Here is a 25,349-nt window from a genome sequence, read left to right as displayed (position 1 = left end):
GTAACATGGTGCGGCATTTGGTGGATGCCAGGTGCAGAGAGCGGCTAGAGAGGTTCAGAGATATAAAATTAGTCGTATGCATAGATATAAAATTAGTCGTATGCATAGGCTGTAAGACAGATTGGTGGAAGTACAGTGTGGAATGATGGAGCTTCCACGGCTGCTCCTCAACTAAGTGAACCTAATGTCGGGGCTGGTGTTCTTGCTGGTCCTGGCATGGTTCCGAGGCCTGTTCAGAAATCTTGCGCCCATGAACGTGCGGTGTCAAAGGACACTTTGATAATGAATAAAGTTGACTTCATAGGTTTTATTGGTAAGGCTATCAATACGACTCAGGTCGTGGGAAGCAGAAATAACAGGTTGAAGGTTATTGTGGAGACTGGGGGTAACATATATTACAGTATAAATGGTTGTTGACATGCTGAATAATCTGAAGGGTGGAATCTTTCAGCATGAAATATAACAAGTTTAATGGGGTAGGGGGTTAATTTTATTTTAATGGTAGTACAGAATTGGACAGATCATAATTGATCGTACATTCCAGCACAGTAGGTGGCGTCATGCACGTAGCCTAAACGTTTGTTTGCGGACCGCCGTGTCGAAGAAGAAGAGCACGAAGGCAAGGGGGTGGAGTGTAGTCTATAGTAAATTAGAAACCGTATTGACTTTGGCAACCAGAGCAAAGATATCCTGCATTGAGACAAGAGTGAGAGTGAGGAAGGAGAACGCCAAAGGACGATAGACGACTGGCAAGGATTTGCGACACATCGGATCATCAGTGATACACCCAGAGCAAGAAGACTCGTAAGTAGCCTAAAGATCGGAAAATTACCCAATCAACTTTTGAAAACGGACCGAGAAAAATGTATTAAAGCCATGCCAACCTACCACTACACCGGCAGTACAAAGTGGTCGCTCGTGGATCAGTGACTAATGAACGACCTACATAAATGGAGCAATCCGTCATTTATGACCAAAGCAATTAGGATAATAATATAGTAATTGCTGCATTGATTTAGTCGAATGTATTGCTCATGACAGTTTGCTGTATGAATAGAACAGTGCACAATATTGCCGATTGATAAAGACTGTATGCCTGCGATACAAACTACATCCGTCCTCACCAGACTGTTCTCCAGTTAGCGATTCCTCGGCGTAGTCTAGTCTACTATGTGTTTACATAAGGGGCTATAATATAGTAATATGTGCAAAACCACTATTGAGTGCACTTATGTCTTCAAATCTTCTGGTAGCATATAGTATATATTTGCTGTGGCACATGCAGTAGTGGAACCACTGAAGACATCAAACCATGAAATAACACACATGGAATCATGTAGTAACCAAAAAAGTGTTAAACAAATCAAAATAGATTTTAGATTTTAGATTCTTCAAAGTAGCCACCCTTTGCCTTGATAACAGCTTTGCACACTCTTGGCATTCTCTCAACCAGCTTCACCTGGAATGCTTTTCCAACAGTCTTGAAGGAGTTCCCACATGCTGAGCACTTTGTTGGTTGCTTTTCCTTCACTCTGTGGTTCCACTCATCCCAAACCATCTCAATTGGGTTGAGGCCAGGTCATCTGATGCAGCACTCCATCACTCTCCTTCTTCAAATAGCCCATACACAGCCTGGAGGAGTGTTTTGGGTCATTGTCCTGTTGAAAACAAAGCGCAAACCAGATGGGATGGCGTATCACTGCAGAATGCTGTGGTAGCCATTCTGGTTAAGTGTGCCGTAAATTCTAAATAAATCACAGACAGTGTTACCAACAAAGCACCATCACACCTCTTCCTCCATGCTTCACAGTGGGAACCACACATGCAGAAATCATCCGTTCACCTACTCGGTGTCTCACAAAGACACGGCGGTTGGAACCAAAAATCTAAAATTTGGACTCATCAGACCAAAGGACAGTTTTCAACTGGTCTAATGTCCATTGCACGTATTTCTTGGCCCAAGCAAGTCTCTTCTTCTTATTGGTGTCCATTAGTAGTGGTTTCTTTGCAGCAATTCAGCCATTAAGGTCTGATTCACACAGTCTCCTCTGAACAGTTGATGTTGAGATGTGTCTTACTTGAACTCTGTGAAGCATTTATTTGGGCTGTAATCTGAGGTGCAGTTAACTCTAATGAACTTATCCTCTGCAGCAGAGGTAACTCTGTCTTCCTTTCCTGTGGCAGTCCTCATGAGAGCCAGTTTCATCATAGCGCTTGATGGTTTCTGCGACTGCACTTTATGAAACTTTCAATGTTCTTGAAATGTTCCGCATTGACTGACCTTCATGTCTTAAAGAAAGGATGAACTGTCGTTTCTCTTTGCTTATTTGAGCTGTTCTTGCCATGATATGGACGTGGTCTTTTACCAAATAGGGCTATCTTCTTTATACCTCCCCTACCTTGTCACGACACAACTGATTAGCTCAAATGCATGAATAAGGAAATAAATTCCCCAAATTAACTTTTTAACTAGGCACACCTGTTAATTGAAATTAATTCCAGGTGACTACCTCATGAAGCTGGTTGAGAGAATGCCAAGAGTGTGAAAAGCTGTCATCAAGGCAAAGGGTGGCTCCTTTGAAGAATCTAACATATAAAATAGATTTTGATGTAACACTTTTTTAACAGCATGATTTCACATGTGTTATCACATAGTGTTGATGTCTTCACTATTATTCTACAAGGTAGAAAATAGAAAAAAAATTGAATGTGTAGGTGTGTCCAAACTTTTGACTGGTAATGTAAATATCTCTATCTCTCCAGAAACCAGATTACTGCATCTTGAGTGAGTAGTTTTGTCCAGGATTTCAGGAGCAGCAGTTCTCTGTCCATCCTTAATTTCTTCAGGATGACAGAGACTGAAGGGAAGTTTGATTTTGCTATCGACCGCGGTGGCACTTTCACCGACGTCTTTGCCCGATTACCTGACGGCCGGGAGAGGGTCCTGAAACTGCTGTCCCACGACCCCCAGAACTACAAAGACGCTCCAACTGAGGGGATCCGCAGGGTTCTGGAGGAGGTGAGATGGAACTCTGGAGAGACGGGGAGAGGAATTAAAGGACGAAGGAATAGACAGATGAGAAAGAGAGGTAGTTTATGGAGAAATGAAGAGAGCAGGAAGAGTAGTTTTAGTTAAAGCTTGTGACAAGCTGAGATCAGACATGACGTCAGCAGACCAGAGGTTAACCAGTGCTTAATGTGTGATCCTCTCTAACCCCCCCGCTACATCCTGCTATGTTCACAGGAGACTGGGCAGGCCTTTCCCAGGGAACAGCCTGTGGAGACATCCCTGATTGGCTGGATCAGGATGGGCACCACAGTGGCGACCAATGCCCTGCTAGAGAGGCAAGGAGAGCGGACTGCCCTCCTGGTCACAAAGGGGTTCAAGGATCTGCTGCATATTGGCACCCAAGCCCGGCCAAAGCTCTTCGATTTGGTTAGTGCTTCTCTATGGAATGGAGACTGGGTTGATGCTACAGCACAATAGAGTTTTCCATTGTTTGGGGTGGTGAGGTGGGGGTCACGTCCTGCCTTGTCGGAGACTGACACTAATGTATTGATGAATGAATTATAGCTCACTTGAACAATACCACACCGGCCGTGCTAATGGTACGGTTAACTGAGCACTGATTATACTATACACAAGTGGCAGTCGGCACTTTTCCACTATGTTGCTTGGTAATGGAATAATGTACACTTATCATTGAAGCGTTTCAAATGATTCAGTAATGTTTAGGTAGACTCTTTAAAGACAAGTTTATACTAAGCTAACAAAGTTAGTAAGTGATACTTTAAAATAGGATCTAATACTGCTTCAGATAAAGTCCCCAATTTATTGCATCAAGGGTTTGAGAGGCAGAGCTCACAATTGTCTCTGTTTCTTCAAATAATACTTTGACATTGTTCTACTGTGTATACGTGTTTAGTTGTGTTGTAATGGGAGTGTAAGGGTGCACATCTGGAGTGTACCACTGCTCCTCAGTAGGTCTGTGTGAGACCTGTTGGAACTACAGCTGCACCCTCCCATCTCCTGCTGGGCTCACAGTACAGATCTACATTCTGTTACCAGGGACAGGTGGGCCTGTCAGGGAGCGCTAAGGGGTTGGAAGGGATGCAACAGGGACTGAATGAATACACCGTGTACTTACTGGAAGATGTGTGGCAGCATAGAATGAAAAACACACATCGATGCATGTGCATTAACAAACACTCAGTGCAGACACGGAACATGCAGCTGTCTCAGAAAAACTGTTCCATGGGCAGTTAATGGGAGGGTAGGCTATATACTCATGGGGGTTGGTCTTGGAGTTTGTCCCCAGACCTGTGTTCTACTGTTGGTCCGAGTGAACTTTGACTGTCGTAAAGGTCACTATGGTGACATACTGACCTAGCATATATCCAATGATATTGCAACAGCTTTGTGCTGTCCGCTGCACCTTTGGGACCAGACCCTGCTCTCTGATAATTTTTAGTTGGAGGTCCTAAGGTTTATATGTAAGTGATGACTAATACCATTTCCCAACTTTTCCTGTTCCAGGCCAGCTAGGACAGCCAGCTCTTACCCAATATCAACTACCATCATGGATACTGAGTTGTTTTATTAAAATTATAAAGTTGGGAGTCTTGTAGATTATTTGCAAGTTGAAGTATCTTAACTGTGTGTGGTGTGTGGTGTGTGTGTGTGTGTGTGACAGGAGGTGGCTGTTCCAGACGTGCTGTATGAAGAGGTCATTGAGGTTGATGAGAGAGTTGTCCTTAGACAAGATGGCTGCCAGCTACCCAGGAAAGAACCCAAGCGTATTGTCACAGGTAACAGCACTACACAGGAGTAACTCAATAACATGCAGGCCTTCAGCTACACAGACTCTACTATACAGTGCATTCAGAAAGGATTCAGATCCCTTGACTTTTTCCACATTTTGTTACATTACTGCCCTGTTCTAAAGTTGATTAAATAATATTTCCCCCTCAATATACACACAATACCCCATAATGACAAAGTGAAAACAGGTTTTTAGAAATTTTTGCAAATGTATAAAAAAATACAAAACATACGTTATTTGCATAATTATTCAGACCCTTGGCTATGAGACTTGAAATTGAGCTCAGGTGTATCCTGTTTCCATTGATTATCCTTGAGATGTTTCTAAAACGTGGTTGGAGTCCACCTGTTGTAAATTCAATTGATTGGACGAGGCACAAACCAGTCTAAGGTCCCACAGTTGACAGTGCATGTCAGAGCAAAATCCAAGCCATGAGGTCGAAGGAATTGTAAGTAGAGCTCCGAGACAGGATTGTGTCAAGGCACAGATCTGGGGAAGGGGACCAAAAAATGTCTGCAGCATTGAAGGTCCCCAAGAAAACAGTGGGCTCCATCATTCTTAAATGGAAGAAGTTTGGAACCACCAAGACTCTTCCTAGTGCTGGCCGCCCGGCCAAACTGCGCAATCGGCGGAGAAGGTCCTTGGTCAGGGAGGTGACCAAGAACCCAATAGTCACTTTGACAAAGCTCCAGAGTTCCTCTGTGGAGATGGCAGAACCTTCCAGAAGGACAACCATCTCTGCAGCACTCCACCAATCAGGCCTTTATGGTAGAGTGGCCAGGCGGAAGCCACTCCTCAGTAATAGGCACATGACCACCCGTTTGGAGTTTGCCAAAAGGCACCTAAAAGACTCTTAGACCATGAGAAACAAGATTCGCTGGTCAGATTAAACCAAGATTGAACTCTTTGGCCTGAATGCTCATCACCTGGTCAATATCATCCCTACAGTGAAGCGTGGTGGCAGCATCATGCTGTGGGGATGTTTTTCAGTAGCAGGGACTGGAAGACTAGTCAGGATCGAGGGGGAAAATGAACGGAGCAAAGTACAGAGAGCTCCTTGATGAAAACCTGCTCCAGATCACTCAGGACCTCAGACTGGGGCAAATGTTCACCTTCCAACAGGACAATGACCCTAAGCACTCAGCCAAGACAACGCAGGACAAGTCTCTGAATGTCCTTGAGTGGCCTGACCAGAGCCCGGACTAGAACCCTATCGAACATCTCTGGAGAGACCTGAAAATAGCTGTGCAGCAACGCTCCCCATCTAACCTAGAAGAGCTTGAGAGGATCTGCAGAGAAGAATGGGAGAAACTCCCCAAATACAGGTGTGCCAAGCTTGTAGCGTCATACCCAAGAAGACGTGAGGCTGTAATCGCTGCTAAAGTTGCTTCAACAAAGTACTGAATAAAGGGTCTGAATACTTACAGTACCAGTCAAAAGTTTGGACACCTACTCATTCAAGGGTTTTTCTTTATTTTTACTATTTTCTACATTGTAGAAATAATAGTGAAGACATCAAAACTATGAAATAACACATGTAGAAAATAGTACAAATAAGATAAACCCTTGAATGAGCAGGTGTCAACTTTTGACTGGTACTGTATGTAAATGTGATATTTTCCGTTTTAAATTTTTAATAAATTAGCTAAAAATTGTGAACTTGATTTTCCTTTGTCATTATGGGATATTGTGTGGAGAAAAACCAACAAATTATTTAACCGTTTTAGAATAAGGCTGTAATGTAACAAAATGTGGAAAAAGTCAAGGGGTCTGAATACTTTCCCATTGCACTGTATGTGTATTTCCACACTATGAGGTTGGAATAATACTGTGAAAAGGAAGATTTAGTGTAAGAGCTGTTTGAAAAGACCGCGTGAAATGTTTGCCTGTTTGGGTGGGATGGAATTGTGGCCTGCCTGGTGACATCACCTCTCTGCCAATAACAGCACATTTTCAGTTTTTCCCTCCCCACTCAAACCACTCTCAGATAGTCCTAGTAAAATTCTTTCTTGAGAAATTGTTCTATGCTAATAAGCTATTTGTTTTATATTAAAATGGTCAGAAATAAACAAAGTCACAGTAAGGTACTTCATTATTACCCAGAAATGATTTGATATTGAGATAAAAATGGCTGCATTGGGTCTTTTACCATTTAATCTATTACAATACCCATTTTACAATAAACTAATTATTACACAAATTTAAACACAGAGAGTGCAGTATTCTTGACCATATCCTGTTAGATATGGAAATTATATGGGCACAGGCAATGACTGACAAGGAGAGCTTTTTCAACATATACAGTTTTCAGATGCAAAATCCCCACAGGACTATTACCTCCTGTTTGTCAAGTTTATGACAGGTTTGAGTGGTAACTGCTTTGGTTAATAATTTGTATCCACACACACACCTGTCCCTTACCTCTGCCTTGTGTCTCTGTCCTCCAGGCAGTACAGGGGACTCCCTGGAGGTGTGGCGTGAGCTGGACATGCAGCGTGTGGAGGACGATCTGAGAGGAGTCCTGTCCCGGGGGATCCACAGCCTGGCTGTTCTGCTGCTACACTCCTACACGTCAGTATACTGCCAACCCAGACAGCAAGAGTTTCTCCCAGTTTACTATCTTTAAAGATTGTCGTTGTGTGTGTATAGTGCCTGGTGTCAGATGACCTGTTTTTCTTGGTGTGGGATCACTGTGGTAGATGTGGAAGGTTATGAACAGTCAGTCTGAGAAGGGTAGAGGAAGACTGGGCCTCTTCTCCTTCACTGTGCTTTTTCTCCTGCCATCTAGAAAGTTGAGTTTCTCTCCGTTGTTATATCCACTCTGGGAGTTCTCGTTTATTGACTTACAGGGTTCTTTCTACTCCGTTTCAAACTGTAAAGTAATTTAAAGTCGCTGGATGTAAGTACATTGTAAAGGCACCTTCAGAACTGTCCGGCTTAATGCCAGGTCTGATAACCACATAGCACACAACCTTTCAACAGGAGGGAGAGCACTGAAAGACTTTTCAAGAAAACACTGTACGAGTTAATGAGTTAACTTTGCAGTTTGCCTCACAGTACTAAACTCAGAAACGTCCTCTCACTGTCAACTGCGTTTATTTTCAGCAAACTTAACATGTGTAAATGTTTGTATGAACATAAGATTCAACAACTGAACAAGTTCCACAGACATGTGACTAACAGAAATGGAATAATGTGTCCCTGAACAAAGGGGGGATCAAAATCAAAAGTAACAGTCAGTATCTGGTGTGGCCACCAGCTGCATTAAGTACTGCAGTGCATCTCCTCCTCATGGACTGCACCAGATTTGCCAGTTCTTGCTGTGAGATGTTACCCCATTCTTCCACCAAGGCACCTGCAAGTTCCCGGACATTTCTAGGGGGGAATGGCCCTAGCCCTCACCCTCCGATCCAACAGGTCCCAGACGTGCTCAATGGGATTGAGATCCGGGCTCTTCGCTGGCCATGGCAGAACACTGACATTCCTGTCTTGCAGGATGTCACACACAGAACGAGCAGTATGGCTGGTGGCATTGTCATGCTGGAGGGTCATGTCAGGATGAGCCTGCAGGAAGGGTACCACATGAGAGAGGAGGATGTCTTCCCTGTAACGCACAGCGTTGAGATCGCCTGCAATTACAACAAGCTCAGTCCGATGATGCTGTGACACACCGCCCCAGACCATGACGGACCCTCCACCTCCAAATTGATCCCGTTCCAGAGTACAGGCCTCGATGTAATGCTCATTCCTTCGACGATAAACGCAAATCCAACCATCACCCCTGGTGAGACAAAACCGCGACTCGTCAGTGAAGAGCACTTTTTGCCAGTCCAGCGACGGTGGGTTTGTGCCCATAGGCGACGTTGTTGCCGGTGATGTCTGGTGAGGACCTGCCTTTACAACAGGCCTACAAGCCCTTAGTCCAGCCTCTCTCAGCCTATTGCGGACAGTCTGAGCACTGATGGAGGGATTGTGCGTTCCTGGTGTAACTCGGGCAGTTGTTGTTGCTGTCCTGTACCTGTCCCGCAGATGTGATGTTTGGATATACCGATACTGTGCAGGTGTTTTTACACATGGTCTGCCATCAGCTGTCTGTCCTGTCTCCCTGTAGCGCTGTCTTAGGCGTCTCACAGTACGGACATTGCAATTTATTTCCCTGGCCACATCTGCAGTCCTGATGCCTCCTTGCAGCATGCCTAAGTCACGTTCACGTAGATGAGCAGGGACCCTGTGCATCTTTCTTTTGGTGTTTTTCAGAGTCAGTAGAAAGGCCTCTTTAGTGTCCAAAGTTTTCATAACTGTGACCTTAATTGCCTACCGTCTGTAAGCTGTTAGTGTCTTAACGACCATTCCACAGGTGCATGTTCATTAATTGTTTATAGTTCATTGAACAAGCATGGGAAACAGTGTTTAAACCCTTTACAATGAAGATCTGTGAAGTTATCTGGATTTTTACGAATGATCTTTGAAAGACATTGTCTTGAAAAAGGGGACGTTTCTTTTTTTGCTGAGTTTATATGTTGGACAGGAACATAATGGAATGAATCTGATGTGAGAACTCCTCTCTCTCTCTGTATGTCAGGTGGTCTGCCCATGAGAAGGCTGTTGGGTCATTGGCGCGCAGGCTGGGTTTCACCCAGGTGTCCCTGTCCAGTGAGGTCATGCCCATGGTGAGGGCAGTGCCACGCGGGTACACCGTATGCGCCGATGCCTACCTCACACCTAAAATCCGTCAGTACTTGAAAGGCTTCACCTCTGGCTTCAGAGGTGGACTGGAGGTTAGTCAGTGTTTTTGTAAATAAATATGTGTTTTATTATGTAAACATAATGTTGTGTAGCTGTATTTACTGAGCACTCATAGGTGTGCAGAGAGATCATACTCTTATAGGTCACATTCTGTATAGCTACACACCTTGAAATGACTGCTTCTCTCAACCTCCTGTACTCCCTCCGCCTCTCTCTCAACTGTAGGGTGTGAGTGTTCTCTTCATGCAGTCTGATGGAGGTCTCACCCCCATGGAGCAGTTCTGTGGGTCCCGGGCTGTGCTGTCTGGGCCCGCGGGGGGTGTGGTGGGCTACGCCATCACCTCCTACAGCCAGACAGAGAACAAGCCCGTCATTGGGTTCGACATGGGGGGTGAGGAGGAGCACAGGATGTAGTGGGGGGGCACAATGGAAAAGAAGGAAACAGCTAAAGGGGGGGAGGGGCCATATGCAGCCTATATAGCATGAGGACAGGGGAAGAGGGTAAAGGCGTCAGCATGCTTCTGTTCAGTTGGCGGCTAGCTGAAGTTGTCTAGATGAACTGAACGAGTGTACTCGCATAATCCCTTTAAAAGACCTTTGCATGAAAAATGAGAAAAAAGCACAAATACTACTGTTTGTCCATTTTGAGACTCCGTAGCCAGTATATACTTCCTCCAAAGAGTCAGAATTAATCGAAGATGACTCACGAAATCTGTGATTAATTTTGACCTTTTTGCCGAGGATCTTAGTCGCGCATTTTTACATCTAAGATGTTTGTTGCAGTATTTCTCAATGAAAACATTTGCATGAAAATGAGTTGAATGACAACAAAGACTTTATTGAAGAATCCCTACTGTTGACCAATCATCGACGAATAGACTTTGACTACCTGTCACGAGAATTTTGCTAGCTCAATGGTTGAACTCAACTATCACTCAAGCTTTGACCAATTCCCAGAGGTTGTAAGGCTCTGGTTAATGAAGAATTAGACAAAGTCCCAGTCTGCAATAGATCAGTCCTTTATTCAGAGAGCGCTCTGTCTTCAAAATGAGAACACAATCTTTTTATAGCACACACACACAAATGAACTCACCTCAGTAGAAACTCCACCTCTCTTTAGGTGGGCTGTATTTTTCCACAGTTCACATACATTGTTTATCACACTTCTGCAACATGTTTCATCATCTTCTGCAAGTCTAGCCGTTTCTAACAGTTTTTCTCCCTAGGGTGGGAAGGCCTCTTTCTAGTTATTAGTTTCACCATTATCACAAGTCGACAGTTCAGTTGTCCTTGAATGTCTCAACTATACCCTGCTCATATTGCGAAATAGTAACACAATGGCCTAGTCTTAAAAAGTCTAGTCACACACATTATTGGATTATGACTCTAACACATTTCATACAATTATATGGTTTCAGGGTGGAATACTTTAGTCATTATCTTAAACATACAAATTCTTCTATTACTACCGACTTCGGCTTGCCTCCCTGAAAAAAATTGTGTGCCTGGACAGCCGAAAAAACCCTTACCGATGTCCAAAACGAACGAAAACATCACAAAATGTTGTCATAATATATACACAAACTCTTCCAAACTGTTTCGGCTGGGAAGCATGCGGACGCCTTAAAGGGTTGCTGACTTTGAGAGAGAGAGAGGTGTGAACTAAAGGGTTTAAAAGGAAACAATCATAGCAGGAAGCAGTAATGGTACTGATGGATGTTAGACAAAGGCTTCTTTGAAGCCCTTGATGACTAAATCTCACATTATTCGCTAATACTGGTTTGATGAAGTCCTAGCGTTCCATCATTTAGGGAAACTTTGGCTATTTTACACTTCATGCCCCTAACAGCTACTCTGGGCCACTCTGTGCCCCCTTTAGGCACGTCTACAGATGTGAGTCGCTACGCGGGTCACTATGAGCACGTGTTTGAGGCCACCACGGCCGGCGTCACCCTGCAGGCCCCACAGCTAGACATCAACACCGTAGCAGCAGGCGGTGGCTCCCGCCTCTTCTTCAGGTCAGTCAGGACAACAGGTTCACACATAGTATGAATATGGACTTTCAGCATACTGTATGTTTACATAGACTTCACTGTACACAGTCTGTTGCTTGGAGGTCTGGGAAGTATAATATCTATTTTCTCGTGTTTGTGATTTATGCTCAGACTGTTCTGCCATATCTAAACCATTAACCCACAGTTACTACCTATGAACCCATTAGACAAACATTGGATGGCAATGTATAACTTCCACAGGGAATGACTGTGTATGTGGTGGAAGTCAATCTAGTCCAGTCAGTCTACAGGGAGGGAAATGTGACATTATAGTTGTGACCCCATAAATCTCCCCTCTTTGTTCCCAGGTCAGGGATGTTTGTTGTGGGGCCAGAGTCAGCTGGTGCCCATCCAGGACCAGCCTGCTACAGAAAGGGTAGGAATACTGCCCCCCACCCCGTCCCTCTCTCTGTCCCTCTCTCTGTCCCTCTCTCTGTCTCACACACATTCTCCTCTTCTTTCCTCTCCTTTTCTCTGTTGAATAGAGCTGTTACCCTTTTTCTCCCTGGTACAGATTTCTATCCTTAATCCGTTCCACTCAGTTAAATTAAAATGTACAGACATTTTAACATCTGTATGGCTGAAGCTTTTCCCTCTCTGGTCCCTTTCCGCTACCCCATCTCTAGAAAGATGGTGTAGCCGAGGGGGAAGGCTTAAAAAAGTTGGAATAACTCCCAAATTCCAACAGAAATGCGAGATTATGTAACAGCTCTAGATACAGCTCAAGTGAGGTACTGTAGTAACCTACAACACCATTTAGTTTTCTCCTGCTACTGTTGGTATGGTATGACTCCTGATGTGGAAGTGTGCTATTTATAGTATTGCCTATATTCTGAACACTTATGGTTTGGTAATACTACAGAAAAGACATCAATCTGTGAGTTGTGGTGTGGTCAAAGGCCTGGTGTAATGTCCAGGTATTCCTATATGATCTTCATAGGTGGTCCTCTGACTGTGACGGATGCCAACCTGGCTCTGGGCCGCCTGCTCCCCTCCTTCTTCCCCAGGATCTTTGGTCCTGGAGAGGACGAGCCTCTGTCCAGCGAGGAAACCATGGAGCACTTCCAACAGCTCACCCGCGAGATCAACCACTTCCTCTCCACCAACCAATCCCAGAGCAGCGCCAACGGAAGCGCCCATTCAAACAACAGCAAGGTCATGAGTGGCAAATCAGAGATGAGCATGGAGGAGGTTGCTATGGGTTTTATCAGAGTGGCCAACGAGGCCATGTGTCGTCCAATCAGAGCACTGACACAGGTATTGATGGGAGGGATTATATTGATGTGTTTGTTTTGTGTAGTATGGTGTTTCACTAGAGACATTTGTTGAAATACTTGAATTAGTCCCATTTAAACATTCAAAATGAGCAGTGGAGTTTGTTGTTAGACTACAGCAGTGGAGTTTGTTGTTAGACTACAGCAGTGGAGTTTGTTGTTAGACTACAGCAGTGCTCTGATGTTGCTGATAATTCCACCATTCCATGTTGAACAGAAGTTTCTGCTGCCTTTTCCAAAGACTCTCTTGCTCTCTCTCCCCCTGTCGCTTGCCCTCTGTCTTTCTGTGTAGGCTAAGGGACATGACACCTCTCAGCATGTGTTGGCATGTTTCGGTGGAGCAGGTGGGCAACATGCGTGTGCCATCGCACAAGCTTTAGGTATGAAGACCGTCTTCATTCACAAGTGAGTCTTGTTTCTTGTCTACACATGTCTGAGTAGGGAGTCCTGTTTCCTGTCTACACATGTCTGAGTAGGGAGTCCTGTTTCCTGTCTACACATGTCTGAGTAGGGAGTCCTGTTTCCTGTCTACACATGTCTGAGTAGGGAGTCCTGTTTCCTGTCTACACATGTCTGAGTAGGGAGTCCTGTTTCCTGTCTACACATGTCTGAGTAGGGAGTCCTGTTTCCTGTCTACACATGTCTGAGTAGGGAGTCCTGTTTCCTGTCTACACATGTCTGAGTAGGGAGTCCTGTTTCCTGTCTACACATGTCTGAGTAGGGAGTCCTGTTTCCTGTCTACACATGTCTGAGTAGGGAGTCCTGTTTCCTGTCTACACATGTCTGAGTAGGGAGTCCTGTTTCCTGTCTACACATGTCTGAGTAGGGAGTCCTGTTTCCTGTCTACACATGTCTGAGTAGGGAGTCCTGTTTCCTGTCTACACATGTCTGAGTAGGGAGTCCTGTTTCCTGTCTACACATGTCTGAGTAGGGAGTCCTGTTTCCTGTCTACACATGTCTGAGTAGGGAGTCCTGTTTCCTGTCTACACATGTCGGAGTAGGGAGTGAGTTTAGTACACAGGTGGTTGTGTATTCCAAGGAGGGACAGGTGGAGAAGGAGAAAGTGAGGGTGAGCGAGAGGTTGGCATGAAAATGCCAGGCTTGTGTTTGGCCAGGGAAAACGGGTGCCTAGGAGGTTGTTGGTTCCTATTGCGATGTCATTTGACAGTTTGATCCGTTACTGTACATTTACATTTTAGTCATTTAGCAGACACTCTTATCCAGAGAGACTTACATTTAGGGCATTCAGCTAGGTGGGACAACCTCAGTCATAATAAGTACATTTTCCTCAATAAAGTAGCTAACAGTCAGTGCTAGTAGGGGGAAAAGTCAAGTGTGAGTGAATCTTATTCAATTATTCACAGCTGTAAGGGCTGCCGAAGGTGCTTTCACCTAGTGTTAGCTCTGGTCTGTGAAGACCTACACAATCAAAACATATTTTTCTTTATTCTTTGTTATCTATAACTTTCTTTCACTTTGTAAATGTGGAGTAGGTTGTGTATATCTCTCTAGAAGAAAAAAAAATGTAATTGAATCCCTTTTTAGATAAGGCAGCAAAATGTGAAGACTGCAAGGAGTGTGTAGACTTTCACTAGACGCTGTGTATTATAGTGTATAAGTTAGCGTTAGGTACATTTCCCTTCTCTCACCCTTAGATGAAATGAGTGCTGAGAGATATTAGTGCTTTTTAAAGTCGGTTCGAAGAAAAAACATCACTTTTCGACTTCGGTTTCAATAAAACATACAAAAATATATATTGTGAATGATTTTATTTCTCTCTAGAGAAGCGGCATGTTGGGCTCACAAAAACCCCAAACTAAATTGAATTCAAGTAATTGAAACGACGTCAGTCAGTTGTTTAATAACAAAAAATAAATAAATTGGTTAATCGCTCAGCACTAGATTAAATAAAACTCAATGTTCCTCCTTCTTCTCTTTAGGTGTTACATAAGTTTATTGAAAAATAAAATAGTACATCTCTCCATCTGTCTCTCTCTGTCCCAGGTACAGTGGTGTGTTGTCGGCCTACGGCCTGGCGCTGGCTGACGTGGTGGAGGAGGTCCAAGAGCCGTGCTCTCTGCAGTACAACCCTCGCTCCTTCTCTGAGCTGGACCACAGGGTGGAGCAGCTGACCCAGCGCTGTACAGAGACCCTGAGAGACCGCGGCTTCAGCAGGTCAGACACATGAGCACTCACACACACATACTCTTTTCAATCGTATGGGTTCTATAATTAAGAAATATGGCCCGAGGAGGTGTGGTATATGGCCAGTATACCACGGTTAAGGGCTGTTCTTATTCCACAACGCTATGCAGAGTGCCTTGATACAGCCTTTAGCCGTGGTTTATTGGCCATATACCACAAACCCCTGAGATGCCTTATTGCTATTATAAACTGGTTACCAACATAATTAAAACAGTGAAAAGTTATTTTGGGTCATAACGGTGGTATACAGTCTGATATACCACAGCTTTCAGCCAATCAGCATTCAGGGCTCAAACTACCCGTTTATAATTAAGAATGAACCAATGCTTTCTTGTCTCTCTTTCTCTCTCAGCTCTCAGATAACCACTGAGGTTTTCCTCCACCTGCGTTACGAGAAAACAGACTGTGCTCTCATGGTGACAGCCACAGGTTACCCCGGCAACTCTCGGTCTTGTAAGTCAGGGGACTTCCGTAGTGCCTTCACTAAGCGGTGAGCACATGAACCTTCCCCCTCACTGTGTTCCTTCATGATAACAACCAATGATCTTACGTCTACAACCATCGCACGGAGCCCTCATGTTCCCTCTGTACCCCTGCCTCCCTCTCTCTCCTTCCCAGCTACCTGCAGGAGTTTGGCTTCACCATCCCAGACCGGCCAATCATGGTGGATGACATCAGAGTCAGGGGCTCTGGGAAGTCCGGAATCAAATCTGTGACCAACACCAAGATGGGATCTGGAATTCTCAAAGCCACTACGGTAAAGAGATTAGTATTTTGAGAGTCACAAATCATCACAAGCACGGTTTCCTTACTGTAAATCTCAAAGTAATGTCACTTTTTTCACCTGTGTTTACGGGGCTGTGAATACAGTCTCCTTTTATGTGAGTAACAAGTAGTATTACAGTATATTTAATGTATGGCTCCATCCTGGGATCCTCACAAATATATCCTCTTTTCCATCCCTAAGATAACCAAGTGTTACTTTGAGGACGGTTACCTGGATACCAGTGTTTACCTGTGGGAGGAGTTGACATGTGACCAAAATATCCCCGGTCCAGCCATCATCATAGACAAGAACAGGTGTGTATTTGTCATGCTGTATCACTTAAGTGTCAGGAAGGGAGAAGGGACAAGGGACAAGGCTACCTTGGAGTATTTACAAATAATGACATTGCAAATACTAAATTCAGATTAGTTTTCAAGCCTAAAATAGCCACTGAATTACACCCGTTGGGTTAGATTATGCTGGCATTCTATAGACCGGTGGTTCTCAATCCTGGTCCTGGGGACCTAAAGGGGTGACCTGATTCAAATCATCAACTCTTCATCAGGCTTTGATGATTTGAATCAGGTATGTAGTGCTAGGGCAAAAAAACAAAAAAATCACCCCTTTGGGTCCCCAGGACCAGGACTGAGAACCACTGCTATAGACCAGAGTAATGTCCTCTGTAAGTACTGTTTTAGACAGTGTCATTGGGTTGTTTCCTCGCAGCACCATCCTGGTGGAGCCCAGCTGTGTGGCACATCTGACAGAAGGGGGTGATGTGTGCATCGCCGTGGGCTCCGACCCCCACTGCCTCCTGGGAACTGAACTCAACACTGTGCAGCTCTCCATCTTCTCCCATCGCTTCATGAGCATCGCAGGTCCGTTAGTACCCAGGGAGGAGGGACCGAGGGAGGGGGATGGGAAAGAGGAGGGTGGGGAGGATAGTGTGAAAACGGATAGAGGATAACCGGTGGATAGCTGAGAGGGAAATGGATGTGAGTCGAGGATGCAGAAAAATGAGGGATAGGGAGTGTCAAACTTATCATGGAGAAAATCATTGCCATTTACAGTTGAAGTCGGAAGTTTATACACCTTAGCCAAATACATTTAAACTCAGTTTGTCACAATTCCTGACATTTAATCCAAGTAAAAATTCCCTGTCTTAGGTCAGTTAGGATTACCACTTTATTTTAAGAATGTGAAATGTCAGAATAATAGTAGAGAGAATGATTTATTTCAGCTTTTATTTCTTTCATCACATTCTCAGTGGGTCAGAAGTTTACATACACTCAATTAGTATTTGGTAGCATTGCCTTTTTAAATTGTTTAACTTGGGTCAAACGTTTCGGGTAGCCTTCCACAAGCTTCCCACAATAAGTTGGGTGAATTTTGGCCCATTCCTCCTGACAGAGCTGGTGTAACTGAGTCAGTTTGTAGGCCTCCTTGCTCGCACACGCTTTTTCAGTTCTGCCCACAGATTTTCTATAGGATTGAGGTCAGCACTTTGTGATGGCCACTCCAATACCTTGACTTTGTTGTCCTTAGCCATTTGCCACAACTTTGGAAGTATGCTTGGGGTCATTGTCCATTTGGAAGACCCATTTGTGACCAAGCTTTAACTTCCTGACTGATGTCTTGAGATGTTGCTTCAATATATCCACATAATTTTCCTGCCTCATGATGCCATTTATTTTGTGAAGTGCACCAGTCCCACCAGCAGCAAAGCACCCCCATAACATGACGCTGCCACCCCGTGCATCACGGTTGGGATGGTGTTCTTCGGCTTGCAAGACTCCCCCTTTTTCCTCCAAACATAACGATGGTCATTATGGCCAAAGAGTTCTATTTTTGTTTCATCAGACCAGAGGACATTTCTCCAAAAAGTACGATCTTTGTCCCCATGTGCAGTTGCAAACCGTAGTCTGGTATGACGGCTGCGTAGTCCCATGGTGTTTATACTTGCGTACTATTGTTTGTACAGTCATGGCCAAAGGTTTTGAGAATGACACAAATATTAATTTCCACAAAGTTTGCTGCTTCAGTGTCTTTAGATATTTTTGTCAGATGGTACTATGGAATACTGAAGTATAATTATAAGCATTTCATAAGTGTCAAAGGCTTGTATTGACAATTACATGAAGTTGATGCAAAGAGTCAATATCTGCAGTGTTGACCCTTATTTTTCAAGACCTCTGCAATCCGCCCTGGCATGCTGTTAATTAACTTCTGGGCCACATACTGACTGATGGCAGCCCATTCTTGCATAATCAATGCTTGGAGTTTGCCAGAATTTGTGGGTTTTGTTTGTCCACCCGCCTCTTGAGGATTGACCACAAGTTCTCAATGGGATTAAGGTCTGGGGAGTTTCCTGGCTTGGAACCATAAATATCGATGTTTTGTTCTCCGAGCCACTTAGTTATCACTTTTTCCTTATGGCAAGGTGCTCCATCATGCTGGAAAAGGCATTGTTCGTCACCAAACTATTCCTGGATGGTTGGGAGAAGTTGCTCTCGGAGGATGTGTTGGTACCATTCTTTATTCGTGGCTGTGTTCTTAGTTAACATTGTGAGTGAGCCCACTCCCTTGGCTGAGAAGCAACCCCACACATGAATGGTCTCAGGATGCTTTACTGTTGGCATGACACAGGACTGATGGTAGTGCTCACCTTGTCTTCTCCGGACAAGCTTTTTTCCGGATGCCCCAAACAATCGGAAAGGGGATTCATCAGAGAAAATGACTTTACCCCAGTCCTCAGCAGTCCAATCCCTGTACCTTTTGCAGAATATCAGTCTGTCCCTGATGTTTTTCCTGGAGAGAAGTGGCTTCTTTGCTGCCCTTGACACCAGGCCATCCTCCAAAAGTCTTTGTCTCACTGTGCGTGCAGATGCACTCACACCTGCCTGCTGCCATTCCTGGTGCAAGCTCTGTACTGGAGGTGCCCCGATCCCACAGCTGAATCAACTTTAGGAGATGGTCCTGGCGCTTGCTGGACTTTCTTGGGCGCCCTGAAGCCTTCTTCACAACAATTGAACCGCTCTCTTTAAAGTTCTTGATGATCCGATAAATGGTTGATTTAGGCGCAGTCTTACTGGCAGCAATATCCTTGCCTGCTAAGCCCTTTTTGTGCAAAGCAATGATGACGACACGTGTTACCTTGCAGGTAATCATGGTTGACAGACGAAGAACAATGATTCCAAGCACCATCCTTCTTTTGAAGCTTCCAGTCTGTTATTTGAACTCAATCAGCATGACAGAGTGATCTCCAGCCTTGTCCTCGGCAACACTCACACCTGTGTTCACAAGAGTGTCACTGACATGATGTCAGCTGGTCCTTTTGTTGCATCGCTGAAATGCAGTGGAAATGTTTTTGGGGGATTCAGTTCATTTGCATGGCAAAGAGGGACTTTGCAATTAATTGCAATTCATCTAATCACTCTTCATAACATTCTGGAGTATATGCAAATATCATACAAACTGAGGCAGCAGACTTTGTGAAAATTAATATGCGTGTCATTCTCAAAACTTTTGGCCACGACTGTACAGATAAACGTGGTACCTTCAGGCGTTTGGAAATTGCTCCCAAGGATGAACCAGACTTGTGGAGGTCTACAATATTTTTTTCTGAGGTCTTGGCTGATTTCTTTTGATTTTCCCATGATGTCAAGCAAAGAGGCACTGAGTTTGAAGGTAGGCCTTGAAATACATCCACAGGTACACCTCCAATTGACTCAAATTATGTAAATTAGCCTATCAGAAGCTTCTAAATACATGACATTATTTTCTGTAATTTTCCAAGCTGTTTAAAGGCACAGTCAACTTAGTGTATGTAAACTTCTGACCCACTAGAATTTTGATACAGTGAAATAATCTGTCTGTAAACAATTGCTGTAAAAATTACTTGTCATGCACAAAGTAGATGTCCTAACCGACTTGCCAAAACTATAGTTTGTTAACAAGAAATGTGTGGAGTGGTTGAAAAACGGGTTTTAATGACTCCAACCTAAGTGTATGTAAACGTCCGACTTCAACTGTACCATTGCCATTTACCATAATCATTGCCATTTAAGTAAAAGAAAGGTAACTAACTGAAAACAAGCAAAACACCACTGTAAGTTTTCCCTGAAGTCTCCATTAAATGCCCCATGGTCTCATGCATCTACAGAACAGATGGGCAGAGTGCTCCAGAGAACCTCCATCTCCACCAACATCAAGGAGCGTCTGGACTTTTCCTGCGCTGTGTTTGGTCCTGACGGAGGCCTGGTGTCCAACGCACCACACATCCCTGTTCACCTGGGAGCCATGCAGGAGACCGTCCAATACCAGGTCTGGACGATCACTGCAAGCATGACAATTCACTGCTTTAACAATCTATTAAAAGTCTGCAAAACATACTAAGCAAGTATTTGGGGAAGTGGAGACATTGATACACTAAGCCAGGAAGAGTAAATTGTCATGTCTCTCTGTCCCGCTTTCCTTATTTCTATCGTTGTCATCTACAGATCAAATCCATAGGGAGCATCATTAAAGAGGGTGATGTGATTTTGAGTAACCATCCATGTGCAGGAGGCAGTCACCTCCCTGACCTCACTGTCATCACTCCGGTGAGTTTCACTTATAATAGTCCCTAGAAACATGAGGTGGAGTCGGGAGCCTGGAGCCCGGGGTGGGGGGGCCTGGAGCCCGGGGTGGGGGGGCCTGGAGCCCGGGGTGGGGGGGCCTGGAGCCCCTTATCACTATATATCGCGCTCTCTGTCCCTCTCAGGTGTTCAGGAGAGGTGTGAGTGGGCCAGTGTTCTTTGTGGCCAGTAGGGGGCACCATGCAGACATCGGGGGGATTACCCCGGGCTCCATGCCCCCCCACTCCACGTCACTGCAGCAGGAGGGTGCTGTCTTCACCTCCTTCAAACTGGTCACTGCTGGAGTCTTCCAGGAGGAGGGTGAGGAAGTTCTACGGAGAGGAACCCTTATGAAAGGGAGAGCCAATATGTTGTAATATCTGCTTGGCACAGGCAGTCATTGAGATAGTGTGTTGTTATCAGTTGGCTGTATAATGTGTTGTAGCCAAGAGATGTTGGTAGCAGTGGCTTTCAGTGTAAAGCTATAGTCACAATAGGATATGTTGAGCTTCACTAAACACACCATGAGACTTGTCTGACTGGCTTAAATCCTATGAATTCAAAGCACTCCAGGATCTGTTTTGAAATAATGTTTCCATGGCATTGTACTGATCTTTCTCTCTCTCTCTCTCTCTCTCTCTTTCTTTCTTTCTCCTCCTTTGTCAGCTGTAACTGAAGCCCTCATGGCTCCGGCTCAGTACCCAGACTGCTCTGGGACTCGCAATCTCCATGACAACCTGTCAGACCTGCGAGCTCAAGTGGCAGCCAATCAGCGAGGGAGCACGCTGGTGGGGGAGTTGATTGACAGCTATGGGCTGGCTGTGGTGCAGGCCTACATGGGGTACATCCAGGTGAGGAGGACGTCACTGTGAGATGCTTCTTTCAGTTGGGCTGTATTCTATTCGCTTTATTTGGATTCTTAGGTCATATCACATTATAAATGGAGTGGGAAGCATTCCTGTTCAGGTGTTTGTCTTTGTGTAATCTGACGTGTGTGTGTGTGTGTGTGTGTGTGTGTGTGTGTGTGTGTGTGTTATTCCAGTCCAATGCAGAACTGGCGGTGAGAGACATGTTGAAAGAGTTTGCCCGTTGCCGGCGGCAACAAACAGGCTCCCTGGAGGTGGAGGCAGAGGACTTAATGGACGATGGAACACCAATCAGATTGCGGGTCCAGATTAATGAGCACGAGGTGGGTGGAGATCTAATACTAACCATCTAGCATGGCTGGGGCGCCAGATCTGTTTGTACTGGAGCAAACTCCTCTTGCTCTTTCGTGTTTGTCAGGCCTACGAACACGAGAGAAGTGTTGGTTAAAATAGACAGATCTGGCAACCAGTGTGCTACCCACCATCAAGACTGGGCAACAACTACTGTTAATAATGTTAATCAACATTACTGCTCCTTTCTCGTTCCCTCTATCCCTCTCTCTATCCCTCTCTCTATCCCTCTATCCCTCTCTCTATCCCTCTCTCATTCCCTCTATCCCTCTCTCTCGTTCCCTCTATCCCTCTCTCTATCCCTCTCTCTTGTTCCCTCTATCCCTCTCTCTCGTTCTCTCTCTCTCTTGTTATCTTTATCCCTCGTTCTCTCTATCCCTCTCTCGTTCTCTCTATCCCTCTCTCGTTCTCTCTCCCTCTCTCTCGTTCCCTCTATCCCTCTCTCTATCCCTCTCTCTCGTTCCCTCTATCCGTCTCTCTCGTTCCCTCTATCCCTCTCTCTATCTCTTGTTATCTTTATCCCTCGTTCTCTCTATCCCTCTCTCTATCCCTCTCTCTTGTTCTCTCTATCTCTTGTTATCTTTATCCCTCGTTCTCTCTATCCCTCTCTCGTTCCCTCTCTCTATCCCTCTCTCTTGTTCTCTCTATCTCTTGTTATCTTTATCCCTCGTTCTCTCTATCCCTCTCTCGTTCCCTCTCTCTATCACTCTCTCTCGTTCTCTCTATCTCTTGTTATCTTTATCCCTCGTTCTCTCTATCCCTTGTTCCCTCTATCCCTCTCTCTCGTTCTCTCTATCCCTGTATCTCGCTATCGTCCCTCCCAGGGGAGTGCAGTGTTTGACTTCACAGGGACGGGAACAGAGGTGTGGGGGAACTGCAACGCCCCTCGTGCCATCACCTTCTCTGCCCTCATCTACTGCCTGCGCTGCATGGTGGGCCAAGACATCCCCCTCAACCAGGTCAGACATCATTCACATTCTCAATCCACCACAGAACAAAGTCAGTAATGGGAAACATATGCTAGGACCTCTGGTGGGGGATCATGGATACTGCAACGTTGAAGTTTGGGCTCAGTATACCTACAGCTGTAGGTTTCTTTTGTATGGAAGAGTTGTCCTTTAGGTGATATGATCACTTCTAATGACATGTCTGCACTGAATGCAGAATGTGGCCACATAATAATAATAATAATAATAATAATATTTGTATTATTATGATATGTGAAACAGTGTCTCTATATTGAGAATGTATTAATTAAGCCACTGTCTCTCAGGGCTGTCTCACTCCAATCAAGGTCATCATTCCCAGCGGCTCCATTCTCCAGCCTTCCCAGAATGCCGCTGTGGTGGGGGGGAATGTACTGACGTCACAGCGGGTGGTTGATGTCATCTTCCGCGCCTTCGAGGTCTGCGCTGCCTCACAGGTAGGAGAGAGCTGCTACTGGAAAGTCCTGCTACAGTTCCATATGGAGCAATAGTCTTGATGTTTGAGTGTTACCAGCCCTCACTCTCTCGTTTCTTCTCACTCACACTCAGGGTTGCATGAACAATGTGACTTTCGGGAGCGAGGGGAGCGGTTACTACGAGACGGTTGCCGGGGGAGCAGGGGCGGGTCCAGGCTGGACTGGGCGGAGCGGTGTCCACAGTCACATGACTAACACACGCATCACCGACCCAGAGATTCTGGAGAAGAGGTGGGTGGAGGATTTATAATAGAGGCTTTAACCTTCTACAGTGAGAAAGGCAATGACTTAACATTCAGTTCCATAGTAGTTGTCTTGCAATCATTTCTTCTGTCCTGTTGATCTGATTCTCAGGTACCCTGTGGTTCTGGAGCACTTCTCCCTGCGGCCCGGCTCGGGGGGTGCAGGGGAGTACCGTGGAGGAGACGGGGTGATCCGGAAGCTCCTGTTCAGGAATAAGGTGGTCCTGTCAGTTCTGACAGAGAGGCGCTCCACCCGACCCTATGGTCTCCATGGTAATCTCTCACCTATGACCTCTCCAATGACCTTTATTAGTATGATAATGTCTGTGTAGTTTTGATTGAGTAGCTGTCTGTTGTTTTGTACCGCCATGTCTTCCAGTCATAACATCTTCTATGGTTTGTTGTTCACTGTATTCTGTTCTCTCTCTCTTAGGGGGTGGCTGTGGGGCATCAGGCCTGAACCAGCTCCACAGAGCAGATGGAAGGGTTCTCAACCTGGGGGCCAAGACCACTGTGAGCCTGGAGCCTGGGGTGAGACTAGACTACTGTCATGGCTGTCGGAGTTTGTCTGTGTGGCACATCTGCATGGGCCTGTTGGTGTGGTGTACTGCCCACTATGGGCCTGTTAGTGTTGTTGCATTGTACTCGTGTTCAGGCTTGTCTTTTGTTCTGAGTGTGTGTGTTGATTGACCATCTGTGTGTTTCTTTGTTGCAGGATATGTTTTGCCTGTACACACCTGGCGGAGGTGGATATGGTGAGGAGGACAAGCAAACAGCTGGGGATGGAAGACTCCTTAAAAAGTGCAGGCGCTTCAATGACAACTTCTCCGAGAGGGGCAGTGTGTTTGAGTATCGCATGGCACAGGAGGGTGTATGAGAACAGGCGACAGGCCAGAGCTGGAGGGGAAAGAGACACAGTTCCACTAAGAAGATGAGAGATGTGCTGAAAAACTCCAAAGATGAAGGCTGGAGAGAGCTTTTAAAATGCTAATGCGTTCATGTCCAGGTTTTTTTAGGCCTTGAACAATGCCTTTTTTCATGTCTGTAGTCAACAACCCATACCACAGTGTTTAAAAGGATGCTAGTGGTATGTCCTTTACAGTACTTCTGAGTTTGCACAGAGACAAACATGGAAATTGTTTCACCGGTAGGGGAGTTAATGAAACAAGTTGAATCCTCTGAAGACAGTAGACCTTTAGGCCTAGATTCAGTCAGGTCAAGGGTTAACCTGACCTGTCAACAGTATCGTTTGTTGTATTTTCCTTTAAGCTTAGGCAACACAGTGTGTTAAAGCTATCTGTAGACATCTAGTCTACGCTCTTCTAGACTAGTCTGCTGCCTCTCACCACAACTGATTAGAAACAGGATGTAAAAGCAACACTAGATTATACAGTTGTATGGCTTCAAGGGTGCGAACTAACTAGACTTGAAACATTACTCTTCAAATCTGTTGAGGTGTAACGAAGACTAGCCGACCTTTGGATCAGATGTATACAGTAAATCGCTGCATTGGATTTGTTCTGTGTGGAACTTTGATTTTCATTCCATTATTATACAACTAGTTTGGAGATGGATACATGCAGTTGTGATACCAATTGACTACATTTGAAAGCTTGCCATTTATTTATTGAAAAATGACGCCATTTAAAACATTCATGAGGTTTTACAGTAGCAGTGTGAGCACAGCCCTGACAACAGGGAGCATCTCAATTGCATACTCTCCTTCTCAAAACTCATTGCTCATCCAATGGGTTGAGGCATCAAGGAATATCCATTTGAGTCTCCCAGAGAAGCAAGGAAAGTAGTTATCAAAATTCACACACACACAAAGCCAAAATGTCTGACCCCTCTGGTTTGCTGTTCTTGCACTGCCACCCTGTGTTCAGAACACCACATGACACAAAATAATAATGAGTACAATGATTGCGCTCACAGGCCTCAGTT

At 45.0% G+C, this 25,349-nt stretch overlaps 1 protein-coding gene across 1 annotated transcript; it reads left to right on the top strand.

Moving 5' to 3' along the window:
* Positions 1-665: 665 nt before the first annotated feature.
* On the top strand, positions 666-24,919 carry oplah (5-oxoprolinase, ATP-hydrolysing). Its single transcript, XM_038972883.1, has 27 exons — positions 666-804; positions 2,764-3,019; positions 3,245-3,436; positions 4,695-4,809; positions 7,271-7,394; positions 9,406-9,601; positions 9,795-9,960; positions 11,449-11,587; positions 11,932-11,999; positions 12,564-12,880; positions 13,190-13,302; positions 14,902-15,072; positions 15,455-15,592; positions 15,721-15,859; positions 16,070-16,182; positions 16,595-16,746; positions 20,031-20,191; positions 20,368-20,469; positions 20,631-20,805; positions 21,151-21,335; positions 21,527-21,673; positions 22,526-22,660; positions 22,975-23,124; positions 23,237-23,394; positions 23,518-23,678; positions 23,839-23,936; positions 24,121-24,919. Exons 2-27 carry the CDS (start codon positions 2,849-2,851, stop codon positions 24,280-24,282), a joined length of 3,948 nt encoding a protein of 1,315 aa, XP_038828811.1. The 5' UTR covers positions 666-804; positions 2,764-2,848; the 3' UTR covers positions 24,283-24,919.
* Positions 24,920-25,349: the final 430 nt, after the last annotated feature.

This window comes from Salvelinus namaycush, chromosome 33, assembly GCF_016432855.1.
Source record: "Salvelinus namaycush isolate Seneca chromosome 33, SaNama_1.0, whole genome shotgun sequence".
Classification (NCBI taxonomy): Eukaryota; Metazoa; Chordata; class Actinopteri; order Salmoniformes; family Salmonidae; genus Salvelinus; species Salvelinus namaycush.
The sequence above is the reverse complement of the archived record's forward strand: the minus strand, read 5'-3'. Positions and strand labels throughout refer to the sequence as shown.

Bases quoted from the DNA above. Each gene is read 5' to 3' on its own strand.
- oplah (XM_038972883.1), top strand. From the start codon at position 2,849: ATGACAGAGACTGAAGGGAAGTTTGATTTTGCTATCGACCGCGGTGGC. The intron at 9,961-11,448 runs GTGAGGAGGAGC...TGCCCCCTTTAG, and splicing joins CATTGGGTTCGACATGGGGG to GCACGTCTACAGATGTGAGT. The intron at 12,000-12,563 runs GTAGGAATACTG...TGATCTTCATAG, and splicing joins ACCAGCCTGCTACAGAAAGG to GTGGTCCTCTGACTGTGACG.